At 32.4% G+C, this 20,386-nt stretch overlaps 1 protein-coding gene across 1 annotated transcript in view; it reads right to left on the reverse strand.

The window, feature by feature from the left end:
- Nucleotides 1-20,386, reverse strand: part of SEMA3C (semaphorin 3C) — a 187,238-nt gene that overhangs the window by 62,540 nt on the left and 104,312 nt on the right. The window contains exons 6-11 of the mRNA XM_079931733.1: nt 14,857-14,947; nt 10,917-11,036; nt 9,377-9,519; nt 7,952-8,066; nt 5,887-5,956; nt 4,010-4,154 (exon numbers count right to left, since the gene is read on the reverse strand). Of these exons, the coding sequence (XP_079787859.1) occupies nt 4,010-4,154; nt 5,887-5,956; nt 7,952-8,066; nt 9,377-9,519; nt 10,917-11,036; nt 14,857-14,947 (684 nt within the window). The remainder of the gene's footprint in view (nt 1-4,009; nt 4,155-5,886; nt 5,957-7,951; nt 8,067-9,376; nt 9,520-10,916; nt 11,037-14,856; nt 14,948-20,386) is intronic.

Consider the following 20,386-nt stretch of genomic DNA (forward strand, 5'->3'; position numbering starts at 1 on the left):
TAAATGGACATAAATAAATGATATTCTAGAATCGGGGCTAGTTTCTAGCATTGGTCTTTGAAACTTGTGTTCGGAGAGAAATTGATCTTACGTTTAAACCCTTGGTAATCTAGGCCTTTTATTTAAAGCCCAAAGAATTACAAAGTTGAAGACTTGTATTTATGCACCAGCTGGCCCTCATCTTCCTTGTATTTATCCTCCACGACTTAAAAGAGCTCTTTGTTCCAGTCCTACTAGCCCATGCAGAGCTTCTAGGATTCACTTATTAATTTCTGTCTTTGCTTTGTAATGTATGCAGTAACCTTTGCCTGAAACATCCCTCCTTACTTATCCAAATTATTCACATCAACTACCCTTCAGGTCCAGCTCAATCTCACACATTTTTATATGCCTTTCCAAACAGGGCTGTCCCATGTCGACCTCCTTTTTCTCTAGACTTCAATAATATTTATTGTCTGCTTTATTCATATGTCTTGAATAATTATGTGAAACAATATGTAATTAACTTTTCATGCCTATATGCCTCACGTGTTCAATTTTATTGTAAACTTTGCTATGTTTTAAAATGTCTATGAGGAATAAAAATGCTTCTAATGTAAGAACAACCAAAAGATGCTTTGAACATGATCCATATAATTAGTGGTCCCAAGAAAAAGGGAAACCTTTTTGCTGGCACTTTTGTCAGGATCATGAATTTTCTGTGTTCTTTTGCTGCACCAGGTTGTAGACCTGTTCAAAGCACGGTGATTGAAGCAGATGGTTCTGGTCCAGTTATAAACAGATGTTAAAACTGAAGACTTTTGTGAGGTTCTGCTTTAACAGTATAGTATAAGCAAACACAATCTTCTACAGAAGCTTAAACATGTTGTATCAGAATAATGTAATATGTTAGCTCAGCCACAGAGAGAATCTGCAGTCCTTGGCTGCCCTTTGCAACATACCAAAGGTGTCTTGTTTCTTCCACAAACTTGTATTACTTATGGAAAAACATTATGACACAATTGGCAGGCTTCTTCCTACTGACTTGGGCTTGCTAGTTGGGAGTTTGCTAACACAGCTATCAATGCTGCTTTAAAAGAAGCACCTACCAGGAACATTAGAATGAGGGTATAGGATTTCTGCCAGTGTCATTTCTTTAAGAATCCAGTCATATATTTATGAGGTTGACCTTGCAACTGGACTACTGTATAGGGAAATAAAGTATGGCGATCATAGTTGATCCTACCTTGGGAGGCTTCAGAGGCAACATTCTTAACCCTAGAGAAAAAGAATGCTTTGGGTCAATTGGCTGTAAGTCTTCTGGCTACATGAAGGTGATATTAAACCTTAGAAGCCCAAGAAAGAGACAGATACTGGCCACTCTGAGTCAGAGAGCTGACTTCATGGTGTTTTGCTCAGTGAAGTGCGGAGGAACTACATCTTCAGGGAGGTATGCTTTTCCAGGGGCAGTTCCAGAGGTCATTCCTCCACCCAGCCTCTTTTATTCCCTAAGGATTACTCATCTGACAATTTTTTTTTTTTAATTTAAGGGAGTTGCTCTGGTCTCAGCACCAGATGTAAGAAACAACATTATAGAAATATGTCTCAAGTACTGACTACTCACTCCCTTTTTTCATGGAGTCTCCTCCAGATGTGTGTCACTAAGCCCTGGCTTATATCACACTGCTTTGGAACAGGAAAAAAATGCTTATTCTTAGGAGTTCAGAAATAGTGAAAAGTGGGACTGTTCGCAGAATTTTCTAATTTAGCGTTGGTTTATATTGTTTTACTAAAAATGATTTATCTAGTCTCACATTTTATGTAGGATAATTGCTATTCAACATGAGTGTTCTTCTCAGAGACCTTTTGAGCTGCCATTGGGTGAAGAGTCATGAGGCACTGTGGGACCAGGGAGAGCGCTTTTCTTTAGGGGAAAATCCCTGATTTGTAACATCTGCCAATTTCCATGGTGTAGTAATCCCACCATGGCTGATTTCCAGTTGCTACTGTGACCTCCTCAATTGAGATGAGGTGAACACAATCTCTTCTTGCCAGCCAGGTACAAGCTAACTCCAGCACACACTCACTGAGGCTCTGAGGCCTTGAACCCTGATTCAATGAGTGTGGCTCTCTTTTATCTCTATCTGAGAGGTTTCTCTTAAAGTTTTATTTAGGGGAAATAGAATTTTATTCAGTTTACAAATCAATTGCTCCTGTACTAATCCCATATATATTTTGTTCAAAAGAATAACTGAGGAAAGCATATATAATCACAACCGCCTCTTAATTTGCTGATTGAAGATGAAGCAATGACTTGGTCAAATTCAAATAGCAAACAATTGTCAAAAATATGACAAATCTTTGGATACTTTATCAGTGAATCATTTGAAAATACATGAACTACATTCAATGAAATAATGAGAGCCTTCAGTTATGATGGAATTTGAAAGTTACTCAGCTTCCCCTTGCTTTCCCTTCTCTTATGTAAACCCTGCTTCTTATCCAACACACTCCAACTTGAGGTACCCTAAGATGGATATATCTGTTGACTTCTTTTCCTTGTGTGATACCAAATAATTAAATGTTTCTTCCATCTTCTGTTGAGCTATAAGCATCAAAGTGAAATCATTTAAAAGGAGAATGTAATTATATGGTTAAGACTTTGTTGCCAGCCATGATTAACTACAACTTTTTAAAACAATTCTTTCCTGGATAAGTAGCAATTCTGATAATCTTTCCAAAATTAATTAAAAGTTAATTGTTCTAATAAAATACATATCAATGACTAATCTTTGAGCTTCCTAGCCAGGGAACCAAACCTGAGCCCTTTTAATTTTGAATAAACATGTTCTTTAGAGGCTTAGCACACTTTTTTCTATTTTTAAAACATTTGACAGCAGTATACTTTAAGATGATGAGAAAACAAAGGAGTAAATAATGTATTGCAAAGAAACTCTAATAATAACACAAAACAAAAGTGAATCAACAGTCAGTAAAAATTACGAGGAATGAATGTCTGAAAGTATATTGACAAAGGGGATTTCATATTCAAATAAAAACATTTTAAGTAAATATTATTTTAATAAATATCTTTCAATTTTAAAAAAATCATTCTTTACTTCCCTCCAACCCAATTTATAAATATAACCTTACTTGATGAAATGCAAAGATATAAGAGGATTATATTCCTCTTGGTCAATTGTGTAACATCTCCTCTCAATCAGTGTGTTGTATGACATTTTACAGAGACAGAAACTAATCAATATTTTAGAATGCAATGCAGCATTATTATGGTCCAAATTAAAAACAAATAGTAAGACTGTGATCATTGTCCTAGAAAAACTCAGTTCCAATCTGCCAGTGCATTGTCTGTAACTTCAGCTGGAAAAGGTAGTTTACAATGTACCCCTTAATACTACAATGTTGCAAGACATGGTTATATTTGTATGCCTTAAAACTTTATAAATATTTTATTTGAATTACATCACTTTCATTGTCATTACTTGCTCACACACACCATTTTATTTCTTTGAGAAATATACACAACGTGTAATTTTTAACTAAATATATCCCTAAAATTGAAATATCTCCACATGATTTATCTCTAAACTAATTCTCACATGATTATTCTTTCATTAAAGTAGATGAGATTCCTTAATATAAGGAAGGATTGTGAAAAGCAACTAGCATTCAAATTCTTAGGCTGCCTTCAAAATGTTAACACTTTCCAAGCTATGGTTTTTATGCCAGTAAAATTAGGAAAATATCTCTTCCCTATCTAACATATCCAGCTGTCTTGAAATACAAATGAGATTTTATTATCAATAGCACTTAGAAAAAATTGTACAGAATGCTGTAATATATATATTTTTAAAATCCCAAATCTAAGAACCTGTGAGCTGAAAAATTATAATGAGTATACCAGTAGGTCTATAGTTGTATTTAATAAACATCAGCATGATATTCATTTCTTAGTAACTTATATTTTTTAAAAAAGTAAAATAACAAAGAAAGTTTCCTGGATACTTACAGTTCCAGGGCGAGGATAAGGAATTCTACCCTGGTAGGAAATCAGCTGATGATTGGGCCCTTCTTTGTGAGCAAAAGGCCCATTAAACACAGTCTGTATATCAGATAAATGATACACACACACTGCTGATCCTTTAAAAACTGAGCTAAAAAAGAAAATAGAAAGATATTAATTTTCTTATTTTTAAAATTTAAATACAATTTTAAAAATAAAGGTAAAATTTGTGATAAAAACTTGATGTAATTCATCATGGAAAAGTTGAATGTTATGGTACACATTGTAAAAAGCTAAAAAACTTCTACTGTTTTGAAATAAGCCATTAATATCAAAACATTTAGTTCACCCATGGAGGTAGTAGACAATAAGTTATAGAAAAGTACTCAATGTACTTGTCCTAAATATAGGACAAGTCAAAGAAATTTCCAACTGGTGTATCTTGCAGAAGATATTAAACAAAAAGTGAATTGATGATTTATTAAAAATATGATTTGAATTCTAAATCAGTATCAACATAACCTATCATAGATTACCTCACAGAAATAAATCTCATTAATAAGAGAACACTGTATCTCTTTGTCTTAAGGTTATTTCAATGTGAGAGTATTCTTACAATGCTGTCCTAAATACTAGTTGGAGAAATTGTAAACATTCCCTGCTACTCTGCTGTAAACAATAGAGTCCAAAAAAGATTCCTTAAATTATGTTTAGTCAATAAATTCTCATAAAATTTATTTGGATGCATACTGAAAACTATTTCCATTGTCACTAAGCAGACTGACTGAAACCAACATTTTCCTGAATCACATATTTCTCTTAAATTAGATGCCTAATGGGAAACTTAGATGCCCACTGAGAAAACCAAGATATATTGTTAATCATTAGCATTAATAGTCAGAAATGACAACATTTTTTCTATGTTAAAGTTATTGGTGTTGGGAAACACAGAACTAGGGAAACACAGAAACTAGGGAAATATTTTTTTGAGACACACATTTTCTTCTTAAGAATCTGGTTCTTTTTGCTTCGTTCAATTCTTTGTGAGTTAAATCAAGACTATTTCCTTTGTTAAAACAGGTGTTAAACTCATCCTGAAAGACATCTTTTTAGATATCTTATAGGGCAAAGTAAATATGATTTATAATCTATATCCCTGTGATATTCTTTTACTGTGAAGAGATCATTACAGTTTACAATTATACCACATTTCCCCCACTAGAGAAAATGGTAAAATCTTTAGATTTTCATTTTGTAGTTGACTGTCTGATGAAAAGGACATTCTGAATTGGCCATATCACAACTGGAGTATTGTGCTGAATTCTGAGTAACATTCCTGGTGTAAAATGAGTACGCAGGAATACACGCAGGAAAGGATGAGAATATGCTGAACTGTCTTGAAATACATGATAATTGGGATTGGGCATTCCAGATAAATTAGAAAACAAAGCTATTTTCAAATATCTAAAATACTGTCACATGGAACATGAAAACTGGTTTAGTGTGTTCATAGCTATCACTTTAGATTGCTATTGAAATAAAAATTATAATAGAAATGCTAAGAGTTTTATTTGCATCATGAGTCTTCAAATTATTTCCTTAAAACAACAGCTTATATACATTATCCCTGCATTGTAGTTTATATTTTCCTTTCTTTGAGAAAAATAGCATATAATCATTATAAATACCCCATACAAAACTATTTTGAAACTCTGAGTTCAGCTTAAATATATTTTAGTAATCAGGCAAAAGTAATAAAATGAGAGAATTACATCCTAAGTGTTAAGTAAAATTAAAGAGTTGAAAAGAACATTTTTATAATAATTACTATTACTTAATAAAGTTTATTGTTTAACTCATACAATGTAATTGTTTAATATTACCTTGATGTTGTAAAAATGCCATACACTAGTGTTGTCCTTGGGTTATCAGTTTCCAGCAGAAACACATCCTCTATAAAAGGGAAATATCAATTTTTAAGATTCCCAAATATTTAAAAAATTTATCCTAAGGAATAATTTCAACTACAAAAAGTATTATTCAGAAAGATATTCCTGCAGCATCATTATAATTTGACAGCAACTAAATGATAAGCACATGGTAAAGTAAGTTAAATAAAATGTTACACAAACACTTATGGAAACTATGCTGATGAAATAATATTAAATAGAAAAGACACAATGGTATTGAATATGGACCAGAACCATGTAAACCTTAAAACTATACATCAGAATACAATAAGAAGATTACCAGTGAGTGTTTCTGGTTAACAGAGCTACAGAAATTTTCCTGTTTCTTCTTTTTTCCTGAATTTTCTAAATATCCTTAATGATAATATATTACATTTTTAATTTAAAAAGTATTACAAATCTCAGTTTCTTTTTAATCTAGGGTTAGAATTTGGAACATGGAAGAAAACTTTTTCACAGTGACTTATAAGACTTTTTTGTCTTTTAGTCAAAATTGCTAGTGATATTTTTATTTAATCAATAATTCCCCTAACAACAAGAATTTTTAAGTATATTGAGGCAAAGGCAAAAGTATAGATCATAAGGTACAGTAATACATAACAGAACCTGGAAGTAAATTTCTGATAGGAAATTCCAATTAATAACCAATTGTTATGAATGCAAGAAAGATCTGGATTTAATGACCTTTTTGCTAATAAGATTCTTGCTGACCAATACAAAGAAAGATTGTTATTCACAATAAATTTAGAACCTCTTAAGCAATAAATTAATAATCACTAGTCTTTCCATAAAAGGCTGGCACTGTCTATTCTCCCTAAAAATGGGAAAGACTGAAACATTCTAAGTCACTGAAACATAAATATACTTGCAAAGAATTTGGGGGGAAATAATGAGTAACTAGGTTATAACATGAAATCACACTTAGAACGTTTTTTCTAGAAAAGCTGACATAAAAACTTGTGTTTCTATGATCAACATAATGGCTTTTTGAGGAGACCAACTGTCTATTTCAATTATTGTAGCTGCTAGAACCAGTATTTTTTCCATATTATAATACATTTTTATTGCTTATCTCATCACCTGCCTCAGTATTTGAGACTAACCAGCATTTTATATTTTAATGGATTAAAGCAAAAAAAAGTCATTTCTAAATGGCACTTAGTAAACACGATACTATTATGTGTACCAAGTTATTCTACTGTTCGAAACATATGGATACCAAGGGGGAAAAGCGTGGATGGGGTGGTGGTGGTGTGATGAACTGGGAGATTGGGATTGACATGTATACACTAATATGTATAAAATAGATAACTAATAAGAATGTGCTGTATAAAAAATTAAATTAAATTCAAAAAAAAAAAAAAGAGAGAACTGTTCCTTGGCAGAAAGGAATCAGATGGTCAGTCCTTATTTGACCTGGAAAGTATAACCCTCCTCATGTCACACATGCTGAGAATATTTAGTCCCAGGGTCACCAAGAACTAAAACTGGAGCACAAGTCTACTTTCTACTCTGACACTTTTCCATCTAACCTCTATTGTGTCCATTAACTGTAGTAAAAATATATAGCTGTATTCTCATACAAACTGATTTTAAACCAGAATATCAGAATTCAAATATATATGAAATATACATTTATTTTAGAAAAGCACAAACATATCATTACTTATATATAAATTATATAAATACCTCTCTCTTCTCTCTCTAAAACACATACAAACACACACACAAAACACACGGATTCATATATCATGGTGGATTCAATGAACTAAATGTTTCAGCAGTGCACTTAGGGGCAAGACAGATTTAAAAAATACTCAGGAAATTCATGAACAGTATCCAGATCATTAATTCAAATCAGCACTTATTTATGCTGAAAACATTCATGAAAAATACAACCTCTTTTGAGAGTTTATTAAAATATGTAAACTTTACAAACTCTCTTTCAAGAACATTTTTCAATCTCACATTTATGTACCTAGTTCATCAAAGTGTGTTTCTGGGCCATCTTCATCAGTTACCGAGCATACCAGCCTCGCTTTTAAGAAGGTAGTCCACTTGTTGACAAGGCTACGCAGTCCACCAGTGTCATTCTGAAACCATTTTGTAAACACATTTCAGATTGCTTAAATAAATATTGAAGTGTATTTAAAATTTACCTTGGATTCTTACTACTTGGGGATTTGTTATAATCTGAAAGATGGAAATGTTAACCAAATCTGCATATAAATAGTTAAAGAGGAATATTTAAGATCTATAGTATTTTTAAAAATAGCCTTAGTTATACTGTTATTCTCCTATTATATGATATCAACTGAAAATGTATCAAAATGAATTTAATAAATATATGCCATAACACTTTCTAAATTTCTGATGAAAATATGAGTAAACTGTTATGGAGACTACATAATTTAATTTGCCTTTTCTTGATAACTCATTTTCTTCAGTACAAACATAAATGATTGTATACAGGGAAGCGTGCAGATTCTACCGTGGTCAGGAGAGTGGGTTTATACTTACACCAAATAGTCCCCAATAATTCTATTTTCTCTCCTTCATTTCTCTGCATTATCATTTAATCCTTAATATTTCTAATCAGATGCTTTATATACATATTTCTCTGGTCAGGGCAAGGAAAATGGTATTTGGATCATTCACAAATAGTCTCTATTGAATGACATTTTTTCTGTACTCCCTGAAGCTTTTCACATCATCAGCTGGCTTCACTGCCTTGTTCCAAATGACTGAGAAGCAGATAAGCTCCAAAATCAGTGGAATATTATAATGTTTAAAAATAGACTATTTTAAACACTAAATATTTTAAGAAATACTTTTGCACAGAAGATGCTAATCATAAATGAGTCAGGACAAGCCTGTAATACTCTTATGTGAGAAGACATCATGAGTTTTTTTGAGTTTCTATGTATACTTACTCTTGATACACAAGAATATTTTGATCAGTTTGTAATTAGAACTGTATTTTACTAAAGCATTTCTTAATTCTCACTATTATAGACAGTTCCTCAATAATTGTCTTTTACTGATGTTTTGCTGTATTTTATTCATAAGAATTGTTCTATTTCTTTTTATAATATACAATTCAGCAATTTCTTTTTAATTCTAATGCATTAAGTGGAAAAAAGCAAAAATTAATCAAAACTGTTTATTTGTGTAAAACCATAACCAAAATATTCCTTGGATTAAATTATTTTCCAAAATAGTGTGTTTATCTTGTATGACTGATGTGAATAAACATTAAATCTAAATGTTTCCTTTTAATATTTTATTAATTTGTAACCGCAGATTTAAGAAGTAGGAAGATAAACTATTGGGAAAAGAAGACATGTTTACATAATTTGAATTTCTTAGTCTTTCTTCAAATTAGAACAACTTTAATACTTACAGGACATATTCTAGCAATCATGGAATGAATCTGTTTTGTGCTTCTGCTATTGTCGGTTAGTTTCTCTTTGAAGAAGAAGTACACCTTAGCATCATTTGGATCAGTGCCATCTGGGATAACATGTGCATCCACAAACATAGGTTCTAGAAAAAATACAAAGACGATATATATACTCATGATGAAAATCCATCTACTCTCCATCCAAGTAGACCACAGGCACATGCCTTTCCCATCTTTGGTATAAAGGAACAATTCAATATTCATAGCCAAAAAGTCTAAAAGCAAGCAATTGTATTCACTGAACATACCGCATTTGGAATGTCAAGTGCCATAAAGTAGAGCTATGATATAAAGCTTCAACTATTCTTCTCTGTCTGCAATACATTCTGGAAGCACACTAATTGCAAAACTTCTTTGTGCCTGATGAGTTTTAAAATATTGAAAAACTTTTCTACCAGCTATTTCCCATGGGATCTGATAGTCGTTTCATAGAAAAAAAAGTTTGTTTTTAAACGTGTGGTTTTCAGGCTAGTGCATATAAACTCAAATTCACTGAAGCAGAATGAGGAGTTGGGAGTCCATGATCTGAAAAACACATTTCACTTAAAATACGGCATATGAAATGAAGGGGAAACTTTTCAAGGAAAAAATGCAGTCATTTGAAGACATAGAGGGATTCCTTATTTCAAGAACAAAACAATTTTTAGAATACTCTATTTCCAGATGTACTGGAGGAATAATTTGAAGAAGTAAATGGACAATCACTGCTTTCTTGTGCTGGTCTGTCAGTGAAATAAGATGCTTAACTGTAGTGATTCATGCTTAACTGTTTTATGTTAAGTGAATTGCCAAATCTAAGGTCAGCTTAAATTTTCCCCAGGGTGAAATGACAAACATCTTAGTGGTTTCTTCTTCCTCTAAACAACAGCAACTGATTGGAATTGTATATTAAAATCAAATGAGCACTTTTCATGATGTGAATTCCATGTGACCCCCAAAATTGAAAACATTTGAACACTGATAATCATAAAATTATCATACTTATGATTTCCATTAAGTATTAGTCAAACTGTGAAAAAATAATATATACCAGCTTTATAATTTTAGAATCTAAGCATAAAACAAATAGGAGTTCCTAAATATGCCCTATTCGTGATATCTGTCATAAATTTAGGAAAATGTTTAGATTTGACATTATTAAAATATACAAGTAGACCAAATAAATAAATGACGTTTAATTGTAACATGCAACAATTAAACAACTGGAGAAGATTCTTGTCTATAGGTACATATGATGAATATCACTGTCACTTTTATTTATTCATATATCCTATGATAATTCTATGATTGTTAATAAAGAGTTAGAATTTGAAATATGGCTCATTTTATTTACTTTTTTAGCCTAAATATTTAAAATCACAGAGTACAGAATTGTTGTTACTCATATTTTAACTTTTTAGCCATTTTAATGTAATTTTCATTATGAAATTAAATTAGTTTAAAGTATGATTCTCAGAAAATGGATAAACTGTTATTTTACCACTTAGCCATTTGGAATTGTGTTGATCGGTTCTGACTGCATTCCTCTTGGTTAAACTTCGAAAAATAGCTGCATCTGTTCCCATGAAATCTATATACATTGCAGAGAAAAGCTCCTCATCTATGAAAAAGAAAATGTGAACAAAATTAAAAGCAAATCTTAACTGTTTTTAAGGCTATTTTTAAAATCAAGGAGAATTTGCTTATTAGATCATGACACATATTACAGAATATTTATAGTTGTTAATTGGTTTCCATTGTTCACCAAATTAAAAAATTGGATAAAGTTTAATTTGGTCTCATTATTGCCCGTATAATGACCAAAACAATCTTTCTGATATAGAGATAAAAATTCCTCTGCCTGTACTTAATTATACTAAATACTTAACTAAACTTGATTATATAGTGTAGTGTGTATCCGAAATGGCAGAAATAATATAGGTATAAAAATAAAGAAACGGCTTAATTATTACTTCTTTAATAAATAAAAAATACTGTAAGAGTCAGAAATCTTGATTTCTAATTTTGGCCGTAGTTAAACTGGGAATTAGGGATAAGTCATTTAGTACCCTGAATCTCAAACTTCTATGGGAATTGGATTATGATCAAAAGTTCGCAGTACATATTAAAAACTCTATGATTTTACTAAATGGATTGAAAATAATAGTTTTTATTATTATTATTTCATGAGATGGAGCCACATCAAATTGTCAAAGTACTATTAATGATAAAACAATTTCATCATTAAATGTGTATGTTTTGATCTTTATGCTAGAAGGTTTCTCGAAGGTAAACAAATTGCTACTTTTTCAATTGCAACACATAACGTGTTAACATTATGTTAACAATATAATATGATGTTAATAAGCCATATGTGGCTTAACATATTAGCGCATATAAAATAAAACTTAAAGATAAGAAAAAAGATATTGTAAAATTAAATTATCATTATTAATGACAAAATAAGATATGTTCATCTGTATGTGCACAACACTGGACATTTTGCTTATTTGTTAAGATCCACATTACTTTTTATTCTAGTAAGGAGAGTAAGCAGTAAATTGGTATGTATGACCCTTGAGTACAAAGTTAAGTATCTATTAAAAAATAATAAAATTGATCAGGTTTGGCCCACTGGACTACCATGCAGCTGCATTCTTTGACTAATGTTCTAGAATTACTCTCCTGGCTACCTTCAGATTGTGGTCATTTTGGCAGGACTGAAACACTTTAAAGCACTCTAAGCTCACTGTTTAGTAATAAGCAATACCAGTTGGCCTAGGATAGAATGGAGAATGGAATGTTTTTAATATGTGCTCACCAGGTCACAAACTGGACCCCTACCAGTTAGCAAGTGGGTATGGCAGGCATTGTGTCGCCAAGTTCTGCTTCCTGGTAGAGATCTGAAGTCCATGGGAACAGATTATAGGGAGATAACAAAATGTGCCTGAAAGAATTTTGAGCTATTTAGCTTCTTTACAATTTTGTGAACACTTGTGAAGCATCTACACAAGTATTCTGTAGATACAATGATTGTTAAATTGAGATAACTTTGTAATTAATTATTTCACAGCTTTGTTATATCCAATTATGTCCAAAAGAGGAGGTTATAAATTCCTGATATTTAATAGATTTATTAGCATCTGTCTACAGGAAGGAAAATAAAAGGACACTCAGAGGATGGTTTATGGCAGACAGGACTGATTCTAACCCTGCTGTATACCACCTTATTAGTTATGTCTTAAACATTACAAAAGAGTTAGATGGCTAATTGGCTTCATCTCCTGTCTTAAATTCTCAGCAATTTTAATAGCAAGTTAAGGATAATAAAGTTTCTGCTTTATTTTGTGTAAGAAATATTTAATTAATGTCACTTTGGAAAGAATTTTATTTGAGAGTAGAAATTCTTTTCTTTCAGAATTTCATTGTAGGGTTTATGCAAAGATAAACTTGCTCAATTTAAACTTTAATCCAAAAATATTTTGCTTTCCAGTTGTACTTCCACTGACTAAAAACTATCTCATGAGGTTTTGAAGAGGTTCTTTAAGAGGTGTCATCTGACTTTGTTGTGCTACAATAATTACTAAAAATAGCAAAAGAACACTAGTACGTTGGACCAGATGCCGCACTATATTATGTAATTTGAAATTCTAATGCTCAACGCTTCTTGGTACTTTAATAGATAGAAATATTTTAACCAATTTGTGTTATTTAGTGCACTGCAATTGAACAGAAATGATACAACATCAAATAGCAAAGTGAGATGAGTACACAAATGAAATATTAGAGATAATATTACAGGGATAATCAGTAGAATAAATAAGATGATAAATATAAGGTTATAAAGCTTCCTGCTCTTTTTAGTTTCAGGTTTCAAGTTAAGCAAACTGTTTAATGATTTTCTTTGAGAGTAAAAATTATAATGTTAATCAAAATATTAAAAAGTAGCATAGGAATATAAGCCTAGGAATTGAAGTCTCAGGTCCTTGAAAAATGAAGAGCAATAACAACTTTAATTTCATAAATGAATCCTATTCTCTAAAGCACAAAACTATTACATGACTTACTACAGTTTAACAGGAAAATTTATACTGACTTGTTTTAACCCTTTTTTGTTCTAAATAATATTTGATGAGATAAAACTCCAGTATGTGTTAACAATAATTTAGAATTTTGAAGTTTATTTTCATAGCATTTAACTTGAAATAAGTGAAAACTTTATATATTTATCTAGTACTATACAAATCTTACAGTTTCTAAAGGTGAATAAAATTTGCCTCCTCATGAAGAAAATACTTTCTGAGACACTGCTTCTATTAAATAATATTTAGAAACTTATTTGAAAATACTCTGCATCAGACTTAATTGGATATCTTGAAGTTTCAAAGCTTTGTAATTTTTCTGTCCTAATGATACATTTTCATTTCCTCCCTACCCAATTTGAATGACTATAGGGAAATAATTTACTGGATAATTTCCAAGCTCACATTTCAGTCAGTGCTGGATGTATTTGTCTTAATTTAGTTTCCAGATCTGAGAAAGAAAGATGAGTTGCCTTTTTAAATGAATCAAAGCAAAGGGTTTTGAACAAATTAATTATTTTTCCACCTGTTCTACTGTCAAATGATGCAATTTTACCACTGGCAATACATAGAGAAACAAAAAGGGAAAAGCATTTACTATATAATCGGCATACTGAAATCCAAGATTTGTCCCACAGTCAACTAATGTTAAGTCAGACATATTCTAGAAGTGTCTTAATTAGCCAGAAAAGAATGTCTTCTAAGTGAGGTATAGACAGGCACTGGATGATTGAGACTCAAGGATATTGATTTATTAATGTGTGTAGCAGCAATCAACTGGGCCTGCTTCTTAACTGATATATTTTATAAAAAAATGAGAAAATAAAAAAGTGATTTTATGAGCGCATCTTTTTTAGTACAGCAACTTCTAGACAATCCACAGAGAATGTACTTAGCTAACACATGCACTTTGTTATTATATCGCATGAAAGGAATACCAGTTTTAATCATTTGTAAAAGATTACTAAAACATGAGGAAAAGTGAATATAATTAATACTAGAAAAACAACTACAGAAAACACTGAAATTTACTTTATAATATATATTAATATATGTATACATATACACAATACCTATTAATATATGTATATACATACATACGCTTTTTAAATGGTTGACTTGCTCTACAAATAACAGCAGTCATATTAGATGAAAAAATACATGGTTATCATTTAATCATGAATATTCTTGGAAACGAGAAAATAAAATTTCTCACAACTTTCTATTATTTTACTCAGGTGCTATCATCCATGCAGCTATCCAAAATGGGCATATAGTATCATGAATTTATTTTCTTTAATTAATTTAATTTCCTTTTTTAAAAAATATTTCCCCCTCCCTCTTTTATTTTCCACTTACTGATCATAACAGACACTGTGTTCACATTGGGGTTGAAAGAGCAGCGTCCTTTTCCGGATTCACACTTGGAGTCAATCATGAAAACTTGGTCCTTTATTACAGATAAAATTGGAAATGTAGTAACGATAAATTACTTTATCTTAGTTAACCAATTTTTCTTTAGTAAAACAAAGCATCATCATAAATAATATGCTTTCTACTTGGTTGCTTATGCCTTCCCAATTTTACTATATTAAGACTCTCTTGGCCTATATGAAGAATCCATTTGTAAGTTATAAAGCTAACCTCAGCACGTCAAGTTCACATCCTACTACACTCCCCATAAAGCTGATCCAACAAGTTCTCAAATCAACATCAATAAAAAACACGTGGAAATCAAGGATCATTGTAAACCTGAACTAGGTATGTTGAACATTGGCCAAAAGAAGAAAACTGATTACAGAGAAACAATGTGTATGAGGATTATGAAACTTTCAAAATAATCAAGATTTTTTTAAACATAAAATTTGTTACCACTTATTTTGTTATATAAAGCATTATACTAGATTCAACAAAATAATTCATAATTTAGATTAAAATGTTTCTTTTACTCATTCACTTATTTATTTAACAAAAATTTATTGAGCACCTATTACTTGCCAGACACTGACAAAACACTGGGGGTAGAGTAAACAAAATAGACAAAAATCCTTACCTGTAGGTAATTTATAATCTAATGACAGATAATATAAATAAAGAATATAAAGATAATAAATACGTAAAATATAAAGTATGTTAGATGGTACTCAGTGCTTAGGAAAAAAACAGGGAATGGGACTAGGGAAATCCACGGATGGGGGCAGTGGGTTCAATTTGAAATATAATGGTCAGTGTAGCCTCAGTTAGAGGGAGCATTTTGTTGGTATGTTTATCTTTTTTCTTACATAAAGTTAGTAAAAGCTACTACTAAAATTCAAAGAAAAATGATCACATTTGTAGATTGCATTAAATGATGGAGGACCTTAATTATCAAGCTGCTTTTCAAAATTATCCTGAATGAAATACGGGCTCAACATTTTTGAGCATGGAATAGAAGGATCAAAACATTGCTTTAAGAAGATTGGGTCTTACTTGTGCTTTAAGAAGATTGAGAATGGTGGTTGTAAAGACAGACACTGGGTTCAAGAAAACAAACTTGTTTTGAACTGCAGTAATCCAGGAATTAGGTAATAATAATCTGACATGCCAGGATCTCAGTGGTCAGGGTAAGAGTGGTAAAGATGTAAGAGGATTTGTAAAGTGAAAATCGACAGAGCTTGGCAATCAATAACAAATTGGAGGCAGCTCAAGAAGATGAAGAAAACAAAGTTGATTCTGAAGTTTTGACTCTTTAAAGAAAATAAAACTAGTTCATTTTTGTTATACTGAGTTTGATGTATTGGCGGGAAATCCCTGAGGTAATGGGAAATTAGAGAGCTTAAAAAGAACCACAGTGCTCTAGCCTAGAAAGGTCCTATAACACGACGCTTTTCATGGATTAACTCTAAAGATGAGGAAAATATGACTTGTCCAAGATCACCCATAGCTGAATAGTGACAAAAGCAAAATTAAAATTCAGTCTCCTGACTCCTAACTATGTCTGCTTTCCAAGAGGTCATCATTTATACAATAACTAAACAATGATAAACCTGCAGGAAAACAATACAGTTTAGTAAACTTGGTTGTGTAGCCAGAGTCATACATAGATTTGACTAAAAAAGTGACAGCTGGCACTGCAGGAATTGAGGAGACTGCTTAGGCACCACTTGCTCGCCACTGACTTCCTTCTCCATTGCATAGCCTCCTTGTACTCACACAGTGATAGTCTAGATCTTGTCATCCCCAGGAAGGGATGTGATCCACCTGAATAATGACTAATTCAAGCACCCTGCAACAATTCTTCAAACTCATCGCCTAAGAACCCTTTCTATTTTTTACAATTTATCAGCCTTCTATCTTCTTGATAGATAGATTAGATTCCATGCTTTTTAATTTTGTTTTTTTCAAAAATATCAATATTAATTTCCTTGAATCTGTGATTGTTTTCATTGCACCCATAGGCTATAAAGACACATCTATCTACATTCTCCACACCTGCCTCCAAACTTCTAAGCATTTTGCGAAAGGTTATCCAACAAGGTGTATTCAACATAGTATAGATTTGTGATCACCAACTTAAAGTGAACCCTCTACACTGCTCAGCAACCTTTCAAAGGCACTCTGTCAACTGGTTCTTCCCTTGATAACTTCAAACCATTGCCACTATCGTCAAATCTCCCAATTTATTCTCAGCTCATATGATTGACAACCATGTTGCTTAGAAAGTGAAGCCCTTAAATGAGGCATCAGTTTCTCACTACCAAATATATAACTATACGTGAATACATCCACTAATACACGAGAGGAAATATTTCTCTTACTCTGAGGCCAATCCTTCCACCAGTGTTTCAGATCCTATCTTACCCAGTCTTCTTAGGCAACTTATACTTTCCATTATCCCTACTCGTTCTTTTTTTTTTTTTAATTAATTATTTTATTTATTTATTTTTGCCCGTGTTGGGTCTTCGTTGCTGTGCACGGTCTTTCTCTAGTTGCAGGGAGTGGGGTCTACTCTTCATTGCGGTGCGCAGCTTTCTCATTGCAGTGGCTTCTCTTGTTGCAGAGCACGAGCTCTAGGCACACAGGCTTCAGTAGTTGTGGCGCATGGGCTCAGTAGTTGTGGCACACAGGCTTAGTTGTTTCTCTGCATGTGGGATTTTCCTGGACCAGGGCTCAAACTTGTATCCCCTGCATTGGTAGGTGGATTCTTAACCACTGTGCCAACAGGGAAGTCCCCTACTTGTTCTTTAATCTCATTAACTGGATCCCTTACAACATTATTTCAACAACTCCTTCAGCTCTTATACATTACTCTCCTTGAGAATCACATTTCTTAAAGAATTACATATACTCATCACCATTTCCTGAGTTCTCACTTTCTTCTCAATCCACTTCAGTTGGGCATCCAACCTCAACTGCTCTATTGAAACCCTTTTTTGGCAAGACCCCTGATGACTATCATGTACACAATTCAGCGCTTATTTTTTTAGACCTCTTCTTTCTTGGATTCTCAATGGTATTTGAGATTGTTGTCCACTTCTATCTTTTTTAAATGACTTGTTTTTATTCCCAGAACACACTTTTTTTTTTTTTTTTTTTTTTCCTCTCCTCTTGTTGTTTCTTTTTAGTCTTTTTTGGAGATCCCTTTTCCTCCATCTGGTCATTTAAATTTAGGAGATCCTCAAGTCTCAGTCATAATCATTCTTTTCATACTATACTCTTTCTGCATGATTAAATCTACACTTTGTTTGGGCTTCAGTTACTCTTATGAAACAATTACTCAAACATTTATATAGCCAAATTTATATTCAGCTGCCTACTTGATATTTCTACTTGTATCTTTCAGCAGCATCTCAGACTCAACAGAATCAAACCCAGGCTCATAATTTTAACCTCAGACATGGTTCTCTTCATTGTTTCTCATCTCAGTTCATGGCAACTTTATAATTAAAGAAGCTAACAAACAAACAAACAAAAAACGAACAACAAAAGTATCAATGTAATGTAAAATACAAGTGACAACACAATTCTGTTCATGGCACTTTCTGCTTAAGGTTGTTTCAGTTGCTTCTTCTTAGACACAGGACAAAGACCAGTATCTTAAAGATAGCTTACAAGTTCTGAAATGATTTTGTTTCTGCCATTACTCTTATTAAATAAATACATATTTGTAGATTGAATCAATAAGAGAAAAAATAGGACCAGAAAGAGAGTATGTGGTGAAAAATCAGGAAAGAAGGCATGGCAAAATGTCCCATGGTTATAGATGTCAATAACGGCACTGGGCTTCCCTGGTGGTGCAGTGGTTGAGGGTCTGCCTGCTGATGCAGGGGACAAAGGTTCATGCACCGGTCCGGGAAGATCCCACATGCCACAGAGCAGCTGGGCCCGTGAGCCATGGCTGCTGAGCCTGCGCTTCTGGAGCCTGTGCTCCGCAATGGGAGAGGCCACAACAGTGAGAGGCCCGCCTACCGCAAAAAAAAAATAATAATAATAATAATAACGGCACTGAAAAATAGAGGGCATGACCAACATGTCATAGATTGGTCTAGGAGAAAGGATGCTGATTAGGGGAGTCCATTTGATCACTGAGAATCTTGGTCATTAGGGAAGAGTTTCAGTTAATGGGTGAAAATGAAATTTAGATTAGAAAGGTTTAATGAAAGACATGGAAAATAGGATTGTAAAAGCTGAAAATATAGCCTACTAATCCGAGAAGTTTTGTGATAAAGTAAAAGAGAGAGAAAGGAGAAGAGTTGAAAAAACGTCACAAGAAAGAAAACTTATTGTTAAACAAGAAAAAAAGAGTAAATACAGGGGAAAGGGAAAGAAGACGTAAAACAGTGGAGGCTAAAGATCAGAGAACTTTCTTGATAAGAAAAATGCACAGCTATTCTTCTGACAAGAGAAAAGCTACAAAAAGATGCATAAACAGAAAAGTTTGGTGATTAATTTTGTTCAAAAAGCACATGGAATAATTTGAATGCCTGTGATATTCTTGGTCAATCAAAGGCAAGGTTATCTGCTTGATGAGTGGCAGCATCCGGGGCTTAAACAGTATTCAGTTATGAGAACTGATGTTATGGAGGCATCTGATAAAATCAACCCGAGATGAGAGGTAACATTCCAAGAATGTGCAGCACAATTAACCAATAATTGTTTCTTATTAATGTTTTATTCATTAGTTAAAGTCATCATTTACTTGTGTTGCTTTATTTTTTTCCAGAAACAGAAGACAGTGGATAAAAGAGAAAAACTGTGGTTAGGAATCTATGTAGCAAAGATTGTAGGCTCTTTGGATGGACACCATTGAATTGCTCTAGGAAAGCTCTGAATCAGTCTCACAAAATAATGGAAGGGCCATAGAGTCTCATGAAAGTGCGTGGTGTTCCAAATGTGAAGTAGGGTTATAAAATGTTCTCTGAGAACCAATGAATTGCTATTAGACAGGCAAATAAAAGATGGTAGATAATGTGTCAGAAATAAACAGGAATACTTAACGACTGTGCCACCCTAACTTGGTTCACTTTCAAAGTGGTTTCAAATACATGAAAAATGCCATATCTTAGTACTAACATAGGGTGTTAGCAGTAAGTACTACCTCTGATCACTACAAAATACAATGTTAGTGATGAATAAGGAGAATTCTCTCAAAATACAACTTTCTGCATCATGTGGTCTTTCATTCTAAACTAAAGAAAATAAATACATAAGATGTTTGATAAAACTGTGCATTCTATATTTATATTATTACTTATATACTACAGATATATAAAAATGATGTTGTGGTGAAACACTTTGACTTGACTATTAAGGAAAACAAAAAGCTTAAAATTTCATAATCTTTTTCACACGTAAATAGGCTCTTAATATATTATTTAAAGAGATTAATTAATGGAAATGATTCCCCTTT

The sequence above is a fragment of the Stenella coeruleoalba genome, assembly GCF_951394435.1.
Source record: "Stenella coeruleoalba genome assembly, chromosome: 9".
NCBI classification, from domain to species: Eukaryota; Metazoa; Chordata; class Mammalia; order Artiodactyla; family Delphinidae; genus Stenella; species Stenella coeruleoalba.